We start from the raw sequence: 11,398 nt of genomic DNA, 5'->3' as shown, positions 1-11,398 counted from the left end.
GAAATCCCTTGGACAAAGCCAAAATGACAAGCTCAGGTTCAGTGGGAGAGCTTGTCTCAATAAATAAGATAGAGAACAGCTGAAGAAGATACCTAATGTTAAGTAGGCCTTGACACACATGTACACATACCTGCACACCTACCAGTACACATATACATACAAAAACAAAATCATTTTGGTATTGGTGACCTGAATCCTATCTTTAATGTTATCAGGTGTGTGATAAAGGTTATGATGATGGCCTAGTTAGTAACTGTTGTAACTCAGGCTTAGCTCTGGGCTTAGAAATCAGTCAAGTTTACCTAGTGCAACTGTTATTATTACTCAATAAGACTTCCTTATTCTAAAACACAGGTATGAGGAAGCAACCTACCTGGCAAGGTACTGTAAACAGCATATTTTGACACAGAAACCCAAGAAATTAGAAGTACACAAATATTTACAAATGCTTCCTGAGTTCTACAGCAAGAACATTGTAATAAACACTTACAAAATCAATTCTACTTGTGAACTTTTGCAAATAAAAATATACTCTAAGAAGTATTTTCTCTCTATCCCCCCCATCTCTGCTTTCTTTTCTATAAAAATTACTCCAATTTAGATATGAACACAGGATATTTGCATTATATTTGTGTCGTTTGAGTATCATGTTAATATAGGATAACTTGTCCTTTCTGGAAATATCTATCTCTTGTGCACATTTAGTTAAATCTAAATAATTGTCCATCTACTTAAAAATAAAGCATCTTTCTATTGCTTGAAGTTGTTTTATCCCATGACTATTGATAAACACCAACATAGCTACTGAGATTCTTTCCAGGACAGCATGAGGAATGGAGGACAACAAGCCTATCATATCTGGCTATACAGCTAATAAAAGTATCTGGAGATGTGTTCTTTGCTAGAGAAGAACACACACTGTTTGGTTGTCCAACCACAAATGGTCATCCATGAAAACATGCATACAAGTAATATTATATGAACTGAGCAGGTGATATTTAGCTGTATATGTTCCTAATAACAGTTAATGAAAAAAGTAGCCATGAGTTTGAAGGAGAGCAGGTATATGGAAGAGTTTAGAGGGAGGGAAGGGAGAAACATTGCAATTATCACAACAACTTATGACAATGACAAGTTAATCATATTAGATAATTTTGCATGGTTTCAGAAAGGTCAGTACATGATCACTTGGCCCCTTGCACTTAGACCAAACATCATAGGATGGGAGTGTATGGTAAAGGTTACTCCGCTCACGAGAGGCATCAAACATAGAGCAAAGGACTAGGGACCAGGCCCAAATTCTAAAATCACGTCCACCACATGTTCTCCTTCCTCCAGGTAGGCTCAGAATCCTAAAGTTTACATGACAGCTGAGGACCAACCACACCAGTCAATGGTGACCATTTCATTCTCAAACCCTAAGAACAATCTTTGGCACATTTGCCTGTGTGTCTCTCGAAGGAGGAGTAGGACAGTAAGGTAATAAATGATATAGGTGATGGTTTAAATGTTAATTTTATTTTACAACTCTTTTGTCTTCAGCATAACCTGTAGAGCTATGGAGGATGTGGGGCTCACAGGTAAGCACTATGGGAACCGAGAATGTTAAGCACACTGGGTTGTTTCTTAAAGGAAGAAATATTATACCCATTATCCACCGAGAAGGTTGGAGCCAGTGTGTTTACTGGCCTGCTGACCATTTCTCCATCTTTGTGACTAGAGACTTTTCTGGCACTAGATACTCCCCCAGATCCTAATCATAAGCTTGTTTTTCTCAGTCCATCTATAGAAACTATCTTTATGGACTTTACGAAGAGTAAAAAAGATTTATGTATGCTCTGTTTTGAACATGGAATTGAGTTATCATCAGAATAAGTTTTCACCAAATTGTGCTGTGCTTAAATATTACTAAAATATGTTACTCGGCCTCAGACTCCAGAAGTTTGAACTAACACCAGCTATTGAGTCAGGTTGAACCAAACTGCCTTCTTACCTATGGTGACTTGTCACTCTGCTGGCCATGGTGGTCACAGAGACCCTTGTAACAAGCAAGAAAAATATTAGTATTAATAGGAGAGTTTGAGATACTATACTTAACTGTGCAAAGCATTCAGGATCCTTGGCAGTCCCAGGAAGGAGAGGTGATGGCGCCACTCAGGCCACAAGTTAGGGAGCTGCCTAGGCAATCCTCAAAAACCAAGTCCATCACCAAGGCATTGTTTGGCTTTGCTTAGAAAACCGTCACTTATTTTTAAATAGGGCCACACTGAAGTCTTCTGAGGCACATTTTTTTTCCATTCAGAATTACAACACCATGATGAACTATCAGTGTATTTAAGACACTTGAGGAAAAGGATTGTTTGACGGCAAAAGGGGAGAAGGACTTTGTAGCTAGAGTTTTCCTGCCTGGCTCACAGTCAGGACAAATCTCTGTCACCCGCCAGTCCCACAGCTGCTCAGACCCAACCAAGTAAACACAGAGACTTATATTGCTTACAAACTGTATGGCCATGGCAGGCTTCTTGCTAACTGTTCTTATATCTTAAATTAATCCATTTCTATAAATCTATACCTTGCCACGTGGCTCATGGCTCACCAGCATCTTCACATGCTTCTTATTCACATGCTTCTTATCATGGCGGCGGCTGGCAGTGTCTCCCTCGCCTTCCTCTTCTTTCAATTCTCCTCTCCTTTAGTCCCACCTATACTTCCTGCCTGGCCACTGGCCAATCAGTGTTCTATTTATTGACCAACCAGAGCACATACAGACCATCCCACAGCAGGACTTCATGTGGGCTACTTGTACACAAATCCATCAGTGTGGGAGACCTTAATCAGCAGCTAGGGTGAGCTCCCTGGTGGAGGGTCTATTGCTGGGCAGAGATTCCAATAATTATCTGCATTGCTGAAGTTTTGACGACTATTACAGATGAGCTTCCTTGCAGAGATCTGCATATCTGCAAGGAGAAAGCTCTCCCAACTCTCATTTTCTGTGGGTCTGACAAGAATGAGTTCACTTCAGAATTACTAACTCTTCCTATTCTAAGTTCTGCTATGGTAGAAAGTACTGTTTGCTTAATTCTCCATCATCAAACGCCCAGAAAAGCACCTGAGTGTGGTATGTACCAACTAACTCACTGCCAAGTGAGCAAGAAGAGCATGTTACAAGCTTTTTAAGACCTTACAGTGGTAGAGCTTCATCATCACAAAGGAGCCTTCTACTCATCTCTGCCAACTCTGCTGCCTGCGGCTTCACATCCACCCTTTGGCGCTGACCCAGGAACCACCTGCTCTGAGGCATTCCGGTGACCGGTGAGGTGCTAAGCAAATTCTGAGTTTGTCAGGAAAAGCCCACGGGTAGTGCGGGGGTGGTGACAGAACCCAGTGCACGTATTATTGCATGACGGGACCAACATCTCCAGACATGTTGACCACAGAACGCCATGCTGAAAACTGCTCCCTGTGCCCAGAAGGCACAGAAGCTCTCTGGGAAGGAAGCAAAGCCCTGGGACACACTGTCAGCAGAGGGCATGCTGGGAACGAGGGATGCATGCGCTGAAGCAGCTGCCAGGGGCCATAATTAGGCCCTGAGAAGCACAGGGCCTCTGGGGGCACAGACTCGACAAGAGCCTTCCTGGGGCCTGGCAGGGATGTGGGGTGCTGCCTGGGCCGAGTGGGGGGCTAGGCTGATGGGGCCCCGACCCCAGTGCGGACCCTGCAGGGAGCAGGGGGCTGGCTGGAGCTCCCAGGGTCCTGACTGACAGGCGTGTGGGAGGGTCTTAGGAGCGCAAGGGCGCATGGGACGTCCCGGGGAGCGGAGAGCCCCGCGCAGGGCCTGATGGGAGTTCGAGCGGGAAACTTGACAGGAGGCGGGTGTGAGGCGAGCAGGTTCGGATGCAGCACGAGGGTGGATGGGGGCCGTGGAGAGCACGGAGGCGGCTGAGGGACTGAGGTGAGAGGACTCCGCCCAGGGAGGAGGTCAGAATCGCCCGTGCAGCCAGACCTTCGTGACCGCCCCGGGAAGGTGGGCGCTGCTCCCCGAGAGCCACGCCGAGGACCCCAGTGTTAACACGGCGTGCCGGTGTGGCATTGGGTTGGCCTTCGGGCGGGAGACGATGACTCTTCTCTTAAACTCGGGCGTCTCGGTTTTTAAAGCCTTGCACATTTCCAGCGTCACCTTTTCAATTTTGTTTTTAAAGGCTTTGGAGATTTAGCTGTCCCTGAGAAAGTGGAGCCTAACAAGAGAAGGGGACTGATTGCGATCTCACCGAGGGGACGATGCAGCCGTGAGCCCAGCACTGGGCTACCACCTAGGAAAGTTTCCGATACCGTGGTGTAAGGAAGCTGGATTTGTTCACCACGCCAAAGGTCGCAGCCCGCATCCCTCCAATGACAACCAAAGGCATTTGGTTATTGTGATCAGACTTTAGTCCAATCAGGCTCCAGAGTCCGGGGCTGGTGGCTTCTTTTCCAAGAGGGAAGATATTCTTGTGTTACGTTTAACGTTCTAGAGTCCCAGTTACTGCCCACTGGTGAATTAGTGCACCTTGGAGTACTTGACCTTCCATAGCCTGCTCTACATTTACATTCCAGTTTTCTGTAATGAGTGCTATATACACTTCAAAGGCAGCATGTGAATTAGCAATTTTAAAATGTGCCCCCAAGTAGAAGTTTTAAAGCCAAGTAATTTCTTGGAAATGAAATCTACTTAAAGGTTATACAGTTACATAGTTTGGCTAACATTTTCTTTCATGTAAAATAAAAAATGATATATTCTTTTTAACCTTGAAGTGGGTTATAGAGTGAATCTGAAATAGTACAGGTCTTGGCTTCACGTTTTTATTTTTAAATTATGTGATAGGAAAGATTTCATTTTTCTGAAAACAAAACTTTGAGGGTCAGCATCTGTAGAATGCATTATTAAACACAATATGGCTAATACACAGCAAGTACCTAGAAAAACTTATGCATTTAATAAATTAGGGTTATTATTATTATTATTATTATTATTTGTACTTAAATTAGCCATTCAATTTGTGTTGGAGAACTGAAGATTTAGAATCTTGGGAGAGGTGATGAAAGTATTCTAATTTATTCCATCAATAGGTATATAATTCTATGAATATAGTAAAAAAAAAGCATTGAACTTTAGTCTAGGTGGATAATCATAGGTGAACAATAGCTTAATAAAATGTGTCTAAATACAAGTGATTTAGAAAACCATGAAGGTGAAATGGTGATATGTTTGTGGCTAAAGTTTACTAATTCTTATTTTCATATTCTGACATGACATCAAATAGAATCTGGTGAGTTGGGATTAAAACCTTATTGCTAAAACTGTTTATGTACTTTTTACAGCTGTTTGCTTTTGAAGGTCTGGTTGCTGGAACACATAGTCAACAAGTGGATATGAATGAGTCCAGGCAACAGTCCCTGTTCTTTATCATACTTCCAGATTTACACAAACTCTGTGCTACCCAGATAATATTGAGTAGCAGGGTGGCAGAAAGAGAGATTAGGAGTACGCAGATAAAGATGTGCAGGTAAAAACTCATGTCTTCTAACTAAGCCTTTCAACTTTAAAAATCCCATTATAGCTATTTTAGAGGGATTTTCTTCAAAACGTTTTACTAAATTCATATATATATTTTGAAAACAAAGAATTTAGGTATGTTAGATTACATTTAAAAGGGGACTTAAAATACTTGAGGTAAATATCTCACTGTTGGGCTTTTATATTTGTGGCCTCTTGTGTGCTTTAAAAATTTTGAATTTTCAGGGCTGGAAAGATGGCTCAGTGGTTGAAAGCACTAATGCTCTTCCAGAGGACCAGGGTTCAATTTCCAGAACCCACATGAAGCTCACAACTGTCTGAGACTCCAGTTCCAAGGACTAACACCCTCACACAGACATACATGCAGGCAAAACACCAATGCACATAAAATAAAAAATAAAATTTAATTCTCTGTAAGACTTAATTCATGAATTAAATTAGGCTCCCCCAAAATATATTAAGTAATGTATATTTACTATATACTCTTTACAAGATACTTGAAAATACTAAAAGATTAATATAATTTCTGAACTTTCACATCAATACATGACAATGGAGAATATTTCTCTAAGAATTATCTTGCAACTCCTAACCCAAGGTAATCTTTAAGGAAGAGCTCAACTGAAGCCTGAGTATTAAGGACTCACTTGTATTAGTTCCTTTAATTGTTTGAGGTACTCAAAGAAGAACTCAAAACAAAATTATATCTTTAAATAACTATCCCAGAGAAGAATGAATCCTGTAAGATTGCTAGGAGCAATGGTGAATACCTGTAATGTCAGCAGTCTAGAGGCTGAGGAACAAGCATCTCAAGTTAGAGGCATCCTGAACTATACAGTAAGATGGTTGCAAAACAAAACAAAATGCTAAGGACAGAAATGGGGAGGACAGTCTGGAGTGCACCCCATCTTAAATCCCCAAGTACATCAGGAAATCTGTATCCTTCCTGTTTGGGTGTCATTTAGTTATACTTATTACAAATTGCCTCTGACCCCTCTGAAAAGTAACAAAATAGGTAGAAAAGTGAGATGTTAGACTAAGTTTCTAGATATTTCAGTAACATACAAGTCTAGATGGTAGATGAGTTCAATTTGAAAATAATGTATTTCTTCTCCATAGGCAGTTACTACTTCTGCATGAAGATATTCTTACAGCACCTGTGCCTGGAATATTAAACCAAATTTGGGTAGTGATGTCGGTTAGTATCACTGATTGTTGGAAGCAATATTAATAAACAATAATTCAAGTATGGCAGCAGAAATTGAAGATGGTTTATGAGGACTAACCACCCCATATTTCAGTTTGAATGAATGTCCCATTAACTTTGATACACCTGATGTTTAATGATTCTAAATTAATATTTAACTTTATCTGATATAAATGCTGAAATAAAGACCACTAATGAACAGAACACGTTATGGTACAATATATAATATAGCATGGGCTTCAATGCCTTGTATCAATATTTTAAATATACTTAAATTTCTCATTTCAGTAAATCAACATTTTTATTATTCTTTGAGAATTTCATACATGCATATAATTTATTTCCATCACATTCTCCCTCCACTCCCCCCCACAAATTCTTCCATTTAAACCTCCTTCCTACTCCCAACTTCATATCCTCTTTCTTAAAAAAAAATAATCCACTAACTCTAATTAGAGCATACATGCATGGTGGTAGGGCCATCTACTACAATACTCATCCTAACAGGGACCACGCCCCTAAAGAAAACAGATTCTCTCTTCCCTAGTAGCCATTAACTCTGAGTAGCTTTTCAGCTAAATGTGGGGTCTTGTATGTCCCTCCCTCATTTATGCTGAAATGTTGATTGTCTTGATTCTGTGCAGGCCACCACAACTGCTATGAAGTTGAGTGCAATGGCCCTGTCACATCTGGAAGAAACTATTTCACAGCAGTCCTCCCTGACCTCTGGCTCTTACAATCTGTCTGTTCCTTCCTCCATGATGTCCTATGAGCCTGAGGGGGCAGGGTAGGGAGTATGACATAGTTATCCTATTTAGGACTGAGAGCTCATAACCATTCATTCTCCACACACAGACTAGCTATGAGTCTCTGTATTAATCATCTACTGCATAAAGAAGCTCCTCTGGTGAGGACTGAGAGCAGCATAATCTATTGGCATAGATGTATATATTTAAATGACAGTTTGATGCCATGGCCATCTAGCAAAATAATATCTGCTAGTTTTTTAATATTTATATTTCTTTCATTAATAGGTTGAAGCCTTTTAAATTTGAACTTCTTTTTAGGTTCATTTTCCATATTCATGTCTAAGTATGTCTTGTATATTTAAAAGCTGTCAAGTACTTATATGAAATTTATTTGCCTTTTCTTTGGTATGGATTGGAGAACATGTCAATATCAGGCAACTTCACCTTGACAATGTACCTGTCACAGATCCTCTTTCAGGGAAAAAGTGGTTATCATAGTATCTTTCTTCAAATGAATATAGAATAGAAATATAGAATGATAGCTGAAATCTGTGCCCTCTGTTGTATTTTGCTTAAAATATTCATGTATGACAATGTTTTGTTATATATATCTATGTTAAGTCCTTTTTATAAATGTAGACTTTCTGTTATAGATACCATTTTTTAAATCTGGGAGACTTAATGCCTATATTGAAAAATATGGAGCTAAGGTATGTGTTTAAGATAATAATATAGATGTAATATTATTGTAGAATAATATACATTCTACTTCTTTTGTCAGTGTCCTGGTGTGTTTTCTGTTGTTGTGATAAAGCACCATGACTAAAGAACAACTTAGGGGAGAAAAGTGTTTGTTGGCTCATTCTTCCATATCACAGTGCATCATCCCAGGACGCCAGGGCAGGCATTCAAGGCAGGAACTTGGTGGCAGGAACTGAAGCACAGACCACAGAGGAGCTCTGCTTACAGGCCTGCAACATGGGTCACTCAATTTGCAGACTTGCCAGAGGCCAATCTGATGGAGGCATTTTTTCAGTTGAGGTTCCCTCTTTGCAGATGACCCTAGTTTGTGTAGAGTTGCCAAAAATAAATAAATAAGTAACCAAAACCTAACCAGCATAGTCAACAAACAAAATTTGGAGTATCTTTCTCACAAGTTATTGTTACAGATGGAAAAAGAACTCAAGATTCTTCCAAATAATTATTTAAGGACACAGAGAGGGGAATTAATGGTTTTTCTCCATTTTTACAGAGGAAAAAAAAATGAAATCCTGAGAGATGGAATTATTTCCATAATTATATAGCTAATATATAAACAAGATTATAAACTATATTCTGTATTCTAATAGTGAGCTTCTTTAAAGGGAGAAAATTGGAGTGGGGGTTCACTTTGTGGTTGGAAGGTGTAGCTGAGAAGAGCAGCCCACCTATGTCACCCAGGTGGGGAGAGAGAGAGAGAGAGAGAGAGAGAGAGAGAGAGAGAGAGAGAGAGAGAGAGAGAGTCAGTCTGCACTCTCAGGCTTTCTTCTTTCTCTTTTAGTTCAACCTAGCCTCAGCTCCAGCCTATGGGGATGGTACTGCCACATACAGACTGGGTCCTATCCCTCAGCCCTCTTTGGAAATCTTCAGACACACCCAGAGGCCTGTTTTACTGATTTCTGTGGCACTTCTCAAGTCAATCAACTTGACAATTAAGATTAATCGTTATAGTTATGGATCAGTTAAGATGCCTACCATCAGGAATTGTACAAAATAAATATCCCCTCCCTTTAGAAACCACTTCTTTGGAGGAAGTCATATCTGATTTTGCTATTTCTTCCCTAAATGTTTTATGAAACTCATCCATAGGGCTATCTGGAACTTAGATTTTGAAAAAGCTTACCTATAATTTTACTTTAACAGGAAGTAGAGCTATTAAGTCATTTCAAGGATTATGTCCTTTGCATTTAAACTCTCAAATTTGTTTTAATACAGTTGCTTTGGTATTCTCTTATTTTCCTTTGTTATAAAATCTGAAGCGATATATCCATTCTGTTTTCTAATATTGATTATGTGTGTGATCTTTTAGATTCTTTTCTTTTTCTTACTCTCTGATCAGTCTGTCTAGAGAGTTGACAGTCATTAATAGGCTCAAGGAGGAGGGATTTGATTTCATTGATTTTCTCTATTGTTTTACCACATTGTATTCCATTAATTCCATCTCCCTACTTTTGGTCTATAGTGTTTTCTTCTACTTAGTTTGGTTGGTTTTATCTTCCTTTTTCTAGTTCCTTAAAATGATGACTGAGTCTCTGAGTTAAGAACTTCATTCCTTTCTAGTACAGATACATTCAGTGTTAGACATGTTCTCTAAGTAGTTGTCTCCTTTAACTTCCTAACACCTGTTACAAATAGGCTGTGTGGTTTCCAAATGGGGGCTTCCCAGGGGTCTTTCTGCTGCTGCTTCCTCATTCAATTATTATTTAGAAAGATGTTTCATAAAGCTTTAATTTTTAAAAAATATTGTGTTTTTTTAGGGTCCAGAGTATAAACTACTATAGATTTAGTAAATGTCCCTTGTCATCTTAACAAGAATATGTATTCTGGTCTTACCATAGTATTCAGTATCCTATAAATGTTAAATTGGTCTCATTGGATGATCATGATAAATCTACTACATTCTTGTTTTCTGTTTGCTTGTGTCAATATTGGAATCAGGATATCGAAATCTCTACCTAAAAGTGTGGATATCCCAGCAATTAATACTGGAAAACAATTCTTGGCTCTCTCACTTTTCTGTTTGTCTTTCTTACAAATTCCAGGGCAGATTTTTCTGGATTGTATTCAATGCTTATTGGTTTTCATTCCAACCTTCAGCAGTTTCCTGACGTGTGTGTTAGTCCTTGCTCAGCAGAAAACTCCCGGACTCTGCTGGTCTGCAGTCTGTTCTCTGCAGGGTTGTCCTCTCAAGCACCTTCTAGCTTCTTAGTCTTCCTGTGGACTCTCAGCTCTGTCTCTTCAATTCACAGAGAGGAAAAGAGTCTCTCTAGATTTCCTCTTCCACGACCACAGCCTGGAAACGCTCTTTTTAAACAATAAACCAGGGAAATGTTATCCTCTATAGAGGAAAAGCCAACAAGGTGGGCTCTGTGATTTCCCAGGGCTCATCTTGTTGGCTTTTCATCTATAGAAAATAACTCTTCTTTGTTCAAAATTTGTCCAGTATTTCATGAACCATTGTTTCAAATAACTTGCCCAGGTTTTTTTTTTCCACAGACTTCAAGTGGGAGAAATAAATCCAATTTCAATTACTTGGGAGTCAGCAATGAAAGCTTTAATATTAAATATTAACTCTGTATACCTAGATATATACTTGGTTGCATGTGTGATTTTGTAATTAGCCATTTCTAATGTTAAACTACAGGGAACAAAATGAACAAACCATAATATCATTCTTGCTTGAGTTCCTCTGTGTGGAGCAGGCTACATGGTTGAAGACTCAGTACGGTTTAGGCTTAAGCATAAGCAGGAAATTTGGGCACGCAGCATTGCTGCAATGGCAGCTTCACAATGAGAACCCTTAAATTCTTTCGCCTTATAACTAGATAGTACCAGTTACAGGAGCAGCTACAATCTTTATCTAGAATTGCTTAGTTTATTGGATGTTGATCTGAGACTGAAGACAGTATCTGAGTTTATAGACACATAGCAGTTGCTCTTAACTTGCCCATCTTTTCTTTAATGTTTTAGATGGAGGCTCCACAGAGAGTAATTCCTGTAATTCTTCAAAACTGCCTTTCGTATTCACTCACTGCTAGACTTGCTCCAGCCTGGAATAGAGCAGGTCATCTCTTGGTACAAGGTGACTTTGTGTGCCAGTCATTGGGACTTTGAACTAGATTGCTTCTA

The 11,398-nt window shown here is 39.6% G+C and overlaps 1 protein-coding gene across 1 annotated transcript in view; it reads left to right on the top strand.

Annotated features, from left to right (window-relative positions):
* The first annotated feature begins 3,823 nt into the window (after nt 1-3,823).
* The window catches only part of C19H18orf63 (chromosome 19 C18orf63 homolog), a 36,052-nt gene continuing 28,477 nt past the window's right edge, over nt 3,824-11,398 (top strand). Inside the window, exons 1-5 of the mRNA XM_059246461.1 lie at nt 3,824-3,952; nt 4,200-5,543; nt 6,674-6,752; nt 8,164-8,220; nt 11,240-11,351. Of these exons, the coding sequence (XP_059102444.1) occupies nt 5,344-5,543; nt 6,674-6,752; nt 8,164-8,220; nt 11,240-11,351 (448 nt within the window). The 5' untranslated portion in view covers nt 3,824-3,952; nt 4,200-5,343. The remainder of the gene's footprint in view (nt 3,953-4,199; nt 5,544-6,673; nt 6,753-8,163; nt 8,221-11,239; nt 11,352-11,398) is intronic.

The sequence above is a fragment of the Peromyscus eremicus genome, chromosome 19 (genome assembly GCF_949786415.1).
Source record: "Peromyscus eremicus chromosome 19, PerEre_H2_v1, whole genome shotgun sequence".
In the NCBI taxonomy this organism is placed as follows: domain Eukaryota; kingdom Metazoa; phylum Chordata; class Mammalia; order Rodentia; family Cricetidae; genus Peromyscus; species Peromyscus eremicus.
This window is presented reverse-complemented; position numbering and strand designations above follow the sequence as displayed.